This window comes from Lagopus leucura, unplaced genomic scaffold (genome assembly GCF_019238085.1).
Source record: "Lagopus leucura isolate 7727_CA_CO unplaced genomic scaffold, USGS_WTPT01 Super-Scaffold_100157, whole genome shotgun sequence".
NCBI classification, from domain to species: Eukaryota; Metazoa; Chordata; class Aves; order Galliformes; family Phasianidae; genus Lagopus; species Lagopus leucura.
This window is the reverse complement of record NW_024962334.1, coordinates 24,769,404-24,783,698: the sequence shown is the minus strand read 5'-3', so window position 1 is coordinate 24,783,698 and position 14,295 is coordinate 24,769,404. Positions and strand designations below refer to the sequence as shown.

The 14,295-nt window shown below is 40.0% G+C and overlaps 1 protein-coding gene across 1 annotated transcript; it reads left to right on the top strand.

Annotated features, from left to right (window-relative positions):
- Positions 1–684: 684 nt before the first annotated feature.
- On the top strand, positions 685–10,702 carry LOC122189716 (von Willebrand factor D and EGF domain-containing protein-like). The gene is made up of 5 exons (XM_042889071.1): positions 685–922; positions 3,460–3,555; positions 7,581–7,685; positions 8,262–8,357; positions 10,292–10,702. The coding sequence occupies exons 1-5, from the start codon at positions 685–687 to the stop codon at positions 10,399–10,401; spliced, it is 645 nt and encodes a 214-aa protein (XP_042745005.1). The 3' UTR covers positions 10,402–10,702.
- The last annotated feature ends 3,593 nt before the right edge of the window (positions 10,703–14,295 follow it).

Genomic DNA, 14,295 nt, shown 5'->3' with positions numbered 1-14,295 from the left:
GGCTGTGAGGGCACACTGCTGGCTCATGCCCAGCTGCCATCTGCCAGTACCCCCAGTTCCTTTTCGGCAGGGCTGTGCTCTGTCCTTATATCCCTCAGATTGTAGTGACAGTGAAGGTTGCCGCAACCCAGGTGCAAGACCTTGCAGTTGGCTTTGTGGAATCTCATAAGGTTCCCCTAGGCCCACTGCTGGAGCCTGTCCTGGTCTCTCAGAATGTCATTCCATCCCTCGAGTGTTGACTGCACCACACAGCTTGGAATCCTCTGCAAACTTGCTGAGGGTGCACTCAATCCCACTGTGAATGTTACTGATGAAGATATGAAAGAGCACTGGTCCCAGTACTGACTCCTGAGATTTACAAGCAGTGAGTGAAATTCTTTGCTTAACAACTGGGAGGTTTAATCTCAGCTAGCAGTAGGCAGGACAAAGGCCTGCAAGCCTGCAGCGGAGCAACTGAGGTTTGTAACCCAGGGCTCGGCCCCGCACCTCGCGCTCAGCCTGACGTGGAGAGGCGGGGGGCGGCCGCGGCGAGGCGGGAGGTTGACGGCGAGAGGCTCTAAAATGGGGGTGAAAGGGTGAGGAGGGGGAGGAGTGGAGGAATACCGAAAGGAGAAAAACGACGGGAGCGTGAATGAGCAAAGGGAGAAAGAGGAGCGAGCGGGAGCCGAGCGGAACGTCCCGGCCATGGCACGGCGGGCCGGGGGCCGCGGGGGGCCCCGCCTGCTGCTGGGGCTGTGGCTAGTGCTGTGTGGGATGCGGGGCGGCAGCGCCCAGTACCCGCAGTACTCCCGCGGGGCGGGCCGGTCCCTCAGCTGGGGCCCGGCGGCGGCCTGCAGCCCTCGCTGCCTGCACGGCGGGCTGTGCCTCGGCAACGGCACCTGCCTCTGCTCCAAGGGCTACGAGGGCGAGCTCTGCCAGCACGGTAACGGCGGGGCGGGGGGCGAGGGGCAGGGCGCGCGAGAGGTGGTGCGGCGGTGCTGTGTTAGGTCACGTTTTCCCCATGAAGGTTGCCTAAATGCCCTAGGCTTCTGCATTGGCTTGTTTTTTGTCGTTTTCTCTATGGACGCGTAAACTTCCCTGAGCAAGGAGAGGTGTTTTTTGAGGCTTGACTGCCGTCCAGACGTGAGGAACATGAACTGATGTTTCTAGGTGGGATTAGTGAGACGCGTACTAAGAAGCCAAAAACGTGTACAGAAGGCAGGTTGCTCTCTGCATCCCTTGCTTACTCAGACTGCATTGTGCTCGTAAAATCTCATTTCCCAGGTGTTTCTGCCCAGCAGTCGCTGGCATGTCCCACTGCTGTGCCGGCAGGTGTGAAGCTGGGTTAGGTTTTAAAGCTTGTTCCCGTGGGCGTGCACAACACGGCTGAGTTCTGATCCATGTCTTGAGAAGTTTAACTATAGAGTTCTGTGGCTAAAACTCAGTAACCAGGAAAAGCTGCTTTGCCTTCGTCTGAAATGTAATTTTTTTCAAGCTTTGAAATGGGATGTGTGGCAGGTGCAGCAAATTGCATCTAACTGACTGTGTGTGTGTGTTGTGCTTTTTTTTTTTTTTAAAGTGAATATCATGGTCTTGAAAGGGGCAAAAAAGAGGGTGATGTGTCTTATATTCACTGGCTCTTGAGATACAGATAGAAAGGGGAAGATCTGTTCCATCATTTAAACAAACAAAAATTTTAAAAAGGACATTTTGGGGAAAGAAGTCTAATCTTTAAAATAGATGGTCTTGAAACTGTTGTTTAAATTTTTGATTGCAAGGTGAACGGACCCAATTAATATACACTGATCTTTGCTTAGTGCAGGTTTTAGAATAGTTTTAGACGTGGAATTGTATATCATGAATGTAATGGAGGAAAAACATTGAGCGACACTTTTTGTAGGGCTCATTCTCTCTGGTTGAAAGAGGTGCTTAGAGAAGATTTTTACTACTTAGCTGTCTTGCTCCAAGGGGGATTGCAGAGACAGGCAAGGCTGTATGTAGAAGTTCTGGTGGAGATTCCACCTATGAGCGCCTTGGATCTCTGGACGCAGGTATTGCAGAATACTTAAGGTGCTTCTAGCATAACTTTTATTCTGGTGAGCAGCTGCAGATCAGGTTCTTCCCTATAGATAGAGTCAAGCTTGTTCAGGGAAGGCAAAGAACCATTGCAGATATTTTGGCAAAGGGTAAAACTAACATAAGGAAAAAATATGCAGTTTGTAGACTGTGGATTTCAGCATAGTATCTTTTCATCAGAGCTGTAGCCCTATGTTGAAATGCTTTCTGAAGCCTTATGGAGAGTCTTCAGTTCTATCCTATAAATATATCTAAGTACTTGGATGTCCAGATAGTCACAGTTAGTCGATAAGCATAGCATAGAGTCCCAGCACTGCATAATACACAATACTGTCTTTTTAGGATCTCATTGCTATTCTCTTGGTTTCTTTCCTGTTTCACACCAGTGATTCCTACTTGCTATGCTTTCTTCATACTAGTGATACCGAATTTAACTGTTTGATCTTCAGGACAGAGCCACTCTTTCTGTCTGTATGCAACTCCACAGTGATATTTTGATACTGCCGCCAATTGTGGGGACAAAAACAAACACAATAAACCTGTGAAATAACACAGAAATAGAATTTTCCTTAAATTGAGAGCTCTTCTGTGATATTTCCAATCAACTAAGTATCTGATAAAAAAGCTATGTAGTGCTGAGTGCTGAATGGTTCTATCATACATGTCTGTGTCCTTTATTTGTATGCAAGTACTCATTCTACAGTTATTAATATGAAAAATCCTCTACTTCTCAACTGGATTTTGCCCTCACACTGACACCAAGCAGTGGTTTTATTCAGTGCTCGTCTTTTTTTCTTCCCACTGTTTCAGACTTCTCATTTATCCAGGCAAAGGATAAGGAAGTGTGATGGTGAGAATTCATCTCGCACCTGCAATTAATTCAGATGAGACTCTGAAACACATAGGATCCTAGAATTTGAGTGTGAATAAACAAATGTTTTCTCAGAAAGCCGATCTGATTGAGGAATGATTTAGGACTAGTAAAAGGAGAGCTGTGTGCTGAGTAATTTATTTGCAGTCAGACTGGACTTCCCTTGAATTCTGCTACATTGAGCTTACGCACATTTCTTCTTATCACCTCGTTTGTCCCCTGCTATTTCTTGCCTTAAATTATCAAAAACTTCTATCACAGTCAAGCTGTATTCTTTTTACTTTTTAATACAACCACATCTTCTCTCTGTTCTGTCTACAATGCAAATTTTTCTTTAGTTTTGAGTGTTTAAGAGCTTCAGAATGATGCTTTCTGTGCAGGGTTACCCTGTGCAACATGGGATGGCAGAGCAAACATATCTTAGGAAATGTGAAGACAAACTGTGCATTTGGTGACTGAAAGAATGCACATTTCTTATGTATTTAAGCATTAGCTTCAGTAAGTTTCACCTACGTTTGTTATCTTTCTTATAGCAACATGTTATCCAAAATGCAAAAATGGTGGAGAGTGCCTGAGACCTGGAAAATGCCGATGTCCACCTGGCTATGGGGGCAGATACTGTCATAAGGGTGAGTAAAACACAAGTGTTAGCATGGAAAGGCTCAAAGTTTGAGAACAGATTAAATGCATTTGGGACTTCTCAAATTCAGACTGTAATGCACTTTGAAATAATGACCTTAATTCCCTAGACCTCCGACTTTACTGTCAAAAAATGCGTTGCCAAAGCATGGATGTTCAGCCTTTTGGCTTGCCTGGACCACATTCAGTGAGAAGGAATTGTCTTAGGCCACATATAAAATACATTGGTTGCTCTGAACATAATGCCTCCTATTTATTTTCAGGAAAACTACAGTAGGTTCAAAGAGCATAATCACAGTATTTGATAGGGCAAATTCTCAGCTACACAGTCACCACCATTAGCTATGCATTTTTGCATTTTGAAGAACAAAAGCTTGCATGCAGTGCTTGTAAAAATCTGCACCAGTGGAGATGAGCACCTGTTGCCACTGCTGAAACACCACCCATCACCTCACTGTGCTCACATCCACTGTTTGGCCTCCATAAATCTTCAGCAAATGCTGATGAATGTCAGTAGACGCCATTTTTTTTTTTCACATGACAGAATTCAGTGACACACCTTTGCTTCATACACGCTTCTATGTCAGATGCCGTTTTGTCAGACTGGCCCTCTGCTGCCATCTGACACGTGGCAACAAATTTAAGGGAACACTGGAAGGTTCACCCTCTTCTGCCATATCAGCAACATGACATTTCTGGTGTCATAGGCCAGCATAATAAAACAGGAGACATTACTTTTGGAACAGCCTTTATATGTAATATAGCTAATGTATAACAGCAGAAAAACATTCCATTTTTTTTACATTTTTTTTAATTAAAACAAAAAGAGAGCAACAAAATCATAAAACTAGTGAGATATTTGACCTTGTTTTTGTGAAACTAATGCATCAGTCTGGCTCAGTGGCAGTGGCTGCAATTCTTAGTGAGTTCTCAAGGCGTTTGTCAGAGATTTTTGATGGAATTTTACTCTTATTGTGCTTCATCCTTGAGACAGTTGTTCACAAACCTACGTACTGCCAAAAAATGATGACATGAATATTGTGAAGCGAGGGATATTTCCTTCTGGTAAGAGAGATCTTATAAAGGTCTCATGAAAAAAAATTAAATAAAAAATGATCATATTTTTGAGTCAGATATCTGATTGCATGTCAGTATACTCCATTTGAAAAATTGCAGGTAATGTAGTTATGTTGACTGAAAATAGAGTTGGAACTATAACAAAAAATTGATGATCTTAACAACAATCTTAAACCCTATTCTCAAATTCCTTTATGAAAACAGAAAGCATGATTGTGTATCTTTTGCTCTTTACAGGATTGTGTTTAGCTAACGTATCAAACTGCATAGAATTATTTGCCATAACTTGAGCTGGCACTGCAGCGCACCCTCCCCATGTTCCCCTTTCAGCCCAGACAGTGCCAATCACACAGCGGTGTTTGGCTGTTGCTGAGCACTGAGTGTGTGCCTGGGCTGGGCCACTCGACAGGGAAGAGCCACTGCCATGATGGCATATGGGGCACGGGGTAGCTGCAGGGTGGGCTGGGCCACGTGAGTGGGACATGCCTGAACTAGAGGGTCTGTGTGCTTGATAATGGTATGCAGTGTCTGTACTGAAAGTTATTGGGAGAATTTGAGATAATTTTGACTCTTGTAAATACAGTGTTGATGTGTTATGTGATATTAAATGATTTAAATTCTGTTCAGTGATATAGCAGACTTCCTGAATAATCAGGTTTGAATAGATGGATATTAATGTGTTAGGTAGCTGAAACTGATGTAGCATCTGTAAGATGGCAGTATTGAGGGCAAGCTGCTAAAGATACACTTAGCAAGGTCTTGGTGATAGTGGGAGATATAAAGTGATAGTGAGGAGTTATAAAGACCAATTTTTATGGTTTTGTGAAGCCTAATATATGCATGGGTTGGAAAGGGCAATCCAGGAAACGTTGCTAAGTTAGGAACTTATAAGACTATTGATGATAATTCTTGAGTTCTAGGATAAAGGGAGAAGCGAACTTGAAACAGTTTGAGGGGAAACCGGTGTAGTAAGCAAGATATTCCAGAAAGTGAAGAAGAAATCATTGTTTTTCTTTCATCAAGAAAGCCTGTGACTCTTAGAAACTTACCATCGGTTCTCGGTGAAGAGGCACTTTTAAATTGTGGAATCATAGAATTGTACAGATTGGAAGGGACCTCTGAAAATCATTGAGTCCAACCTCCAGATTAGTTGGGCTGTTGCTAAGGACTTGATGAGCATTCCTTCCAACCATGGTCAGAGCAGCTGGAAGCACCTTGCTGGAGTCTCTGTTTATTCTTGATATTTATCCTGTGGGCATTTGCTTCATCTCCTTCCTAATGTGAAATAGCTACAAGAGTTTACATGGAGTGCAACCTCTTGGAGACTTGAGAAGGAACTTGACTAGATTTTGCAGCTCTGAAATCCTGTTGGGCTGTCTGTAGGATTTGGTGTATTTTATGAAGAGAGTTTGACCTGAGCATACCTGGCAGGATAATATCTACATTTGCAGAACCTCAAACTATAGCTCTGGGATATTAATGAGATTGAATGGCAATGCAAATGCCACTGATAATACATTGATATAAAAATTGTTAATATAATCTTCATCAGGAGACACTACTTTGTAACACAGTACTGTGTAATGCATTGAGGAATAACCTTTCGTTTTGAGTGGACTTAGCAGTACCAACAGTGAGGTAAACTGGAACATGGTCGAGTTCATTTTCTAGCAAAAGACTTCAAATACTCTTTTTTATTTCTTAAAAGCCAACTGAAAGTGTAGGTCGGTGGGATCTGTGTAGCAGGGAGAACTTCACCTTTTCAGAGTAATCTGAATCAGAAGGAAGATGATAGGCTCTTAAACAGAGAAAGTAGAATATGGATTTAGTTTGTGCTCGTGCTATAGGCTAGATTTGGATCTCTACATGAGCAGATGTACTACAGTTTCTGGTGGTCTCGCTGTGAGGCAAAGGATGTGATGAAATATGATGGCTTATAGCTTGTGCAAACTTGCTGTGAAGTGCAGTGTGTTATTAAAAACAGTAACTTATACTGTATGATGGAGGAACGTGAAACAGGCTCTGAAGAGCTTTTCTGGTTATACTGGAGTTGATTTGTTGCCCTTGCAGTTCAGCATTTGTACCAGAAATCTGTTAGCTGAATTCATGCTCATAACTTGTGGTAGAAGAAAGATTTCAACTTAAGTGTGAAGTATTGAGCAGACATTCTGACTGTTCATTGTTAAAATGAAGGATAGTTGTTTCTTTTCCATAAAGTGAAAAAGTTGTATATATTTACATTCATTCTTGTGAAAAGATGCATTTGATTGTAAAGAACAGCAATTATGCCATGTTTCAGAGGCAATATTGCAGTCCACAGTTGATATTAATCATATGTCTGGCATAAATAATGCTTAATTAAGCCTTCAGGGCTTTGATATGTAGAACAATTCTGAAATGAGGAGGCTTACTTAGTTGGCCTTTAGTAAAGCACCACTTGACTGGAGCATAGTCATAGTTTCATTTGTCAAAGTAATAATCCCCTTCTTCTTCCTCTTGTTATATGTTGGAACTGGCAGAAAATTAAATACGTGAATCCTAGACCACATATTACTGACTTATCAGCTCTGATTTGGCTAGATTGATAAGAATACATGTCAGTAGTTGCTGTGATGTAGCTGCTCAGCTGTTGGTTTACAGTTGTTTTTTTGTTTGCTTTTTTTTGGGGGGGCGGTTGTGGCACCATGATGATCATGTTTGTTAGCACCCTCAGTACTCTTATGAGGCCAACAAACTCATGCTTAATTCTAACTACGTTTTGAGATGGCATGTGCTGACATGGTTCTGTCACCCTTGCTCATTCCTGATGATGTGCCTTGCAGTGAATAGTCAAACTTGTAGTCGTTACAGATGTGATGAAATAAGTAATTGACATACAGATAATTACTCAGTTACCTGTGCTGCTCCTGAATGTACTGTGCATGCTGTTTCTCTGCAGTAAGCTGTGAAGGAGGCTGTCAAAATGGCGGGGAATGCATCTCTGTCAATGGGGTTGTGAAGTGCCTTTGTGCTTCTGGCTGGACAGGATCAAGGTGCCAGGAAGGTGAGTACTGCTTCATCTTCACCACAGCTGATTGAAGTGCTGACAGTCCCTAAACATTGTAAGTCCTGATGGCAGCCTAATGAGACTCAAGTAGTAAAAACAAAATTTGCTGGATAGATCACTGAAGTAGTTTCAAGTTTTTTTTTGTCTCAGGATATATCAATAAAAATGTAACAGCAGTAACAAAAACATTTTAAAAGGATTAAGAGGCTAATAACTATGGAAGTGTCACTACATTATGACAGAATCAAAGAACCTGCATTACTGGTATGTATTCAGAAAAAATACTGTCAAGTTATTCCACATTAAAGTGTGCATATGTTAACATTTAAACTTAAATACTTTGTATATGTATATTTTCTTTTTCCTTTTTTTAAATTAAAAAAAAAAATTTTTTTTTTTTTTTTGTTTCCCTGGTCCTGGAGATGCCTTTGGAGTAATACTAGTTGAGCATCTGAGCTGGAATAAAATGTATTTTGCCATTTTGATTTGTATCATTCTGAATATTTCATTCTGTCAGGATTCTTTTATATCAGTTTTATAAATCCTGTTCTCTTTCCCATTCTTTTCTTCTAGCAATTTGCCCTCAAGGTTGCCGGAATAATGGAGCTTGTGTTGCTCCTGGGATTTGTAGCTGTCCAGCTGGATGGGTCGGTGGAGCATGTCACTTAGGTAAATAACTTCTGACATTTTTCTTGTATCCCTTCTCTACTTGTTTGATTTATACAGTACAGTGTTCAAATCTTCAGTGCCTAACAAAGCTGCTAGAAGTGTCTTAGAACAGTAAATGAGAAGTTCTTCTGCATACTGGGGATCTTATGTATATGTGTCAGGAATAGATAGCTTTTTAGCTTGGTCAGAAAAACATAACTTTTTCACTTCAAGTGACTTCAAATTCAGATCTCATTTGTTGCCAAATTCATTGCTTTGAATACACTGTATTTCTGAAATATTTACTGTAAACTGAGGTTCCAGACTAAAGAACCAAAAAGCAGCCATTATAGAAATGCTATTACTATTGATATTGTTTAGAAACTTCAGTAAATTTTACAGATGTGGAGAACTGAAACTTGCTTTTCACTTTGAAGATAAATTGGGAGAATCAGCTCTAGGTGATTTTAAAAAAGCAAGAGAAAGTTTTCTGTACTCAAAATTCCTACTGAGCAAGTACTTGCCTTTCAGAAAATTTTGATTCACAAAAGCAGATGAAGGTTATAAAATCTGCTCAGAGCTGCATGGCCCTGTGTGCCTGTAACAGTGCTGCCCTGATGCCAAAGGTAATAGTCCTGAGGCTGAAAAAAGAAGAGCTTTTTGTTTGCTTTCTGGAATGCTGAGAGATAACTCACTTAAATGTTGCTTTTGACCTGGATATGGTAGGTACAAGGTCTCTGGTCTAAATCCTCCTGCATATGTAATATTTGTGTGATTCAAGGAGTCCAAATTTGCTAGTATTAGCTCTTCTGCAATATGTATGTTGTTCAACAAACAATAACAAACAAATGTTCCCATTTGATTGGGAAAATGCTTATTCTTTGTATTCAACAGTGTATTGAGATAGAGGGTGATGTTAAAAGGTAAGTATGGGATGTAGAAATTGCAGAATGCCTGCTTCCACTCCCTGCACCAGCAATAACGGTAGAAGTACTCAGGTTCTGAATATCAAAATAACAACCATGCCTGAATTAACTAAATCTTTTTCCGATTTGACTTCTCTTAGCAAAGGTGCTTATAAGAAAATTGCAGCCCTCTTGTGTGTTATCTTGACTGCTGTATGACAAGAGGGTGTGCTTATGGCTGTGCCTGCTTAGTTGACCACTGCCTTTCTGGTCCTCCACTCCTCCTAATGAAGGATGGCAATGTGTAAGCAGTACCTAGTACATAGAATCTGTTTGCATGTGGATCTGTGGATCCAAAAACTGCCTTGAAGAAGTTTCAGCAGAAATTTTTATTGCTCCCTGTAGAGGAAATGCTAAATCAGGGCTTGAACTAGTGATCGAGCACCTGGTGTGAAGGCAGGGCCATCCCAGGGGGGCTCTGATGCATGCACCTAAGTAACTGGTGGGGTGGAGTCAGGATCCACCCCAGACCTCATTTAAGGGTTGGCAGTGGAGGCAAAAGTATCTCTCACTGGAGATCTTCGTGTACGTGATGCCTTCCAAGGGTAAGCAGATTTTTTTTTTTCCTTCTTTTCTTTGTTTTTGTATCCATGGCTGCTTCGTTTGAGCTTGTCTTCACGTGCTGCAGCCCAGGACTTTGCTACTCTGCTGTTATTGCTGCGCTTTCCATCACATTATAGTTTTACATTCCCTCACTCTCATGGAGACATCCATCTAAAAGACAGTCTGAACTTTAAAGAACAACAGAAATGATGGTATTTCAAATAGGGAATGGAGCACAAATAAGACTAGATGTACTGTGGCTGTATTCCAGTGAAGGCCATGATGGTATAAATTGAGAAGCATTGCTTTTTGGTTCTTCCATTGTGCTTTTATTTATGCTGTCCCAACATGGTCCACCAGGGAACAATTGTGTTAGTACAGTAAGACGAAGAAAAATGATCATATGTTGTGCAGAAGATGTATTGTGTGTCTGGTATCTCATTTCAGCTGTATGTAAACTACCTTGTCAACATGGAGGAAAATGCATAGCTCCGAACGTGTGCAGATGTCGACTGCCCTACTCTGGTCTACAGTGCACAAAGAAAAGAAAGGAATGAAACAGCTTCAGCAAAGATAAGCTGTAATTTCTTGTAACTCTTCATGCAGAGATAAAATCTGAGGGAAGAGATAGGGAGGAACTTAAGTGGTAATTAGTTGAAGTCAGGTAGCTTTTTGTCTTTAGTATTCTGAGTAAATTCATTTCTCTATGGAAAGAGAAGTATTGCTGATAGTAATAAAGCTGTTAAAAATATCCAACTGTGTGTAGTGTATGATGCACTCTACTGTATGTGTAGTATATGTTTTTCTGCTGTTCTCACTTTTCTTCGTAAGCAGAGCTATTATGTCGTGGTTGATAGAGCTGAACTTGAAGTAAAACTTACTCTTCAAATAAAATACTTCAGATCGGATGTGTGCTCTTCTATTTCATTATTTATTTTTCAGACTGGAATTGTGGTGTTTTATTAGCAATGTGCTTTTTCAAAAAGCGCGTGAAACAAAACCTCCTTAATTCAGATTATAAGAAGGGGTTGTTAGTGCAAGTATAACTTACTTTTGTTAAGATGACACAGTTGAAAAAGAAGCATGAAGTTTGCTGATGTTTCAGAAAGATGCAAACTGCAAGGCATCTTATCAAAATCCTGATTATTGATTTGTGTATACTTCCTGCCCCTCACCACAGTCAGATTTGATCTTCATCAGTTAAGCTTTATTTAAAAAAAAAAAAAAGTACACATTAAGACAGTTCCATTGTTACCTTCTAAAAGCTTAATCCATGCTAATGCCCTAAAAGAGTCCTTATCTTGACCACTCTTACAACTGTAGTATCTGATCATTTCTCTGCTTCCAATTTATTTCTTTTCCTTATCCGAGTAAGATAGGGGAAGTCTTTATCTTCCTTACAGAGATGTAGGCATTGATGATTCATGTTCAAGATTGTGTCTGCAGGAGCAACATAATGGGGATCTATTGGCCTGCAGTGAGGATGAGCCCTTCTTGCTACACATCACCTGCATAGAGGATGCTGAGGCTTCCCTCCTGGGCATTTTGGCCTCATTTGGGTTTTGCAGCCTTCTGAGAAGATTGCAGATCTGATTGAGACTTCAACAACCACTGTGCTGTGTTTTGTCTGTCCTATTTCTTGAAAGCTATAGCACAGGAAAGCTTTGCCAAAACACGCAAGTTGAACCAGGCCAAACATGGTATCCCTGTCCAAGGGAAAATGAAGGCTGCATTTTTCCAGGGATAACAAACTGACAAACATTGACTGGAAATAAAAGAAATGGGGCATTCATGTTTACCAAACTTGTCTAGAACAGAAACAAAGCATAGTGAAGACAGATGGAAGACATTAAATGGTATATTTATAAGGCTGGTATTTTCTTTTATGAAGTAGTTGCTGCTCTGTGTAGTTGAGAAGCCTTTCTCCACCCTTGCTTCAGAGGCTGTTGTAACTAGTTCACTTGAAACCTGCTAGAAGCTTTTCTTATGGATGATTTGCTGCCGTGAACGTGGAACAGAACAAGAGGAATGTATTCTTTTGGTGCTTTTACTGTGATGCACTGAATGTTTCAGACATGCTGGTTAAAAAAAAAAAAAAGTGGTTTTCACAGATGGAACAAGATGACTTCATCAATACTACTTGAAGAGGTTTTATGACAGTGAAATTCTGTATCTGTATCACAGCTTGCTATGATAATCAAGCAAAAATTTAGTAATTCAGAAGTGAAGCTGAATACCTTAGATGAAATGCTAGTTGCAGGGCAGTGAATGAAAGAAATAAATGGCATCAGCCCCAAGATTTCAGAGAAAGTGAGTAGAAATATGTAAATGTAAAGATATCTCAGCATTGTTCTTGGAAAGCCTGACTATCAGTAGAGAAGCCAAACGTGAGAGTAGTAATTAGAACCTAAGAGACATATTATAGGCATATACCACAAAGGCCTATGAAGCAGACCTGTAGTTGGTGTGTCTGAGCAGGTGAGAACAACTGCTAATTTAAATAGTTACCTTTTTAGAAATAGTTAAAATGGATGAAGCAGTAATTTGATGAACACATCAGAAGTGATGGCATATTTTAGAAACGGCTTGGATGCAGCACCATCTACTGGCTGAAGAGTTTGCTGTGTTGTTTTTTTTTTTTTCCTCTTTTTAAGAAAATCCACTTAAATCTGCACAATATTTTTAGTAAATATCCTCGTTATTTCAAAGTCGAGCATAATCATGATGTATTAAGAATGAGATCCAAATGATTGTTTCCAGAGTTGCACATAAATCTACTTAAAGAGCTGTCAGTGTTTATTCTCTTTTGTTTGTTTCTCCATTCCCTTCCACTCGCTGGAAGGCTGAACATGCTTGCCAGTTACAGCATGCTGTTTTGGGGGCTAGATGTATCTTCCAATGAAAAGGTAATTTTGCATACAGAACAAGTTATTTTTTTAGTAGAGCTAAGCATACCACCTTGTATGGATGTTTTGATTCTTATTAAAATGACTGAGAAAATTGTAAGGAAGGTGCATTGGTTGTATTTCTATTATTCTGTCATTTTAAAGGTACACATGGAAGGGTGAGAAGTGTTTGTTTCTTATGTAATGTATAATTTACCATCTAAATTTTATATTCCACAATCAGTGGTTGTACCAAGAATGGAGTTACTTGGTTCACTGCAATCAAATATTTTTTTTCTAAACTGAGCTGTGATGAGAAGTTGAATAAATTAACACAACTATGCCATGTGCTGCCTTCTTAGAAGAGAAACAGCATAAATCTCTTCAGTCATTGAAAACCTCTTCTAACCTACATGATTCTGTATGTGTACCCTGGTGTACTGAGAATTTAAACACTGGATTTTCTCATTTGGGCAATAGATATTCTATTTGACAAGAAGGTAAAGCTTTTATACTCATATACTACCATTTGCATTGGTTATTCTTCAAGGGTTTGCTTTTGTTAGGTGGAAATGCAAACTCACTTTCTGTCCTCAGCTATAATAATATTAATGCCTGTAAAAAGAGTGAAACTTTCAAATGTGACCCACTTCATTTTATTTTTTTAATTTTGAAATCTTGGGTAATATGAACATAGATGTAGGAAGGTAAGTCCTTGCAAGGTCTGTAGTTTCTTCTGTGATATAAGTGACTACTTCCTTAAAAAATACTCATTAAACAGCATTTTAAAGATCATGGGCAATGTTTAATGTGCTCTTAGGAAAGGAACTTCTCCTGCCTGCAGAGCAATTTTGGTAGAGTTAGCAGACATACATAGTTACCTTCAGTATATAAGGAAATCATGCAACAAAATTCAGTGAACAATATTCTTGTACGCCGTATTGACTCAGTTTACCTTCTGCTGCTCCACATTTTCTCTGCCAACTGACATCTGATGCTGTTCATACTGATGGAAAAACTTTGTATGTACACTATAACAGTGATTTACTTACACGAAAACCTTTTCCTATTAATGCAGCCTTTCCAATGTGCTAAGAATCAGCATAAGAGATTTCAGCTTGGCACTAGTTACCCTGCAGCAGACCCTGTCATCCCCCCATTCCAAGCCCCCAAACTCTTTTTGGCCTACCTTGTGACTGTGCTATGTAAGTTTAGAACTTCTTTTTTTTTTTTTAAACCAGTGTATATAAACTATGCAACTTCTGCTGACTAAGTTTCTGTAAAACTGAGCAGCATTACTGCATTGTTTCAAAATGCTTTCTAGTTACATTCAGTAAATACTATTTCATGTATGACGGACTGTACTAACAGGGAAATTTTGAAGTATATGTCCTTACGCCTGTACCAGTAATTTTCCTGCTCTGTGTGCTTAAAGGAACACAGCATAGATTGGCACCAAGCTTTTTACTAATGTAGCAAAAGTCTGGATGTGCTTTTCTTCACTCAGCTTCCATTTGGAAGACGTAAAAGAAGTTATTTCTGCCTTTAGCAACAAGGAAAGTCAGT

Bases quoted from the DNA above. Each gene is read 5' to 3' on its own strand.
- LOC122189716 (XM_042889071.1), top strand. From the start codon at position 685: ATGGCACGGCGGGCCGGGGGCCGCGGGGGGCCCCGCCTGCTGCTGGGG. The intron at 923-3,459 runs GTAACGGCGGGG...TCTTTCTTATAG, and splicing joins GGGCGAGCTCTGCCAGCACG to CAACATGTTATCCAAAATGC. The intron at 7,686-8,261 runs GTGAGTACTGCT...CTTTTCTTCTAG, and splicing joins AGGATCAAGGTGCCAGGAAG to CAATTTGCCCTCAAGGTTGC.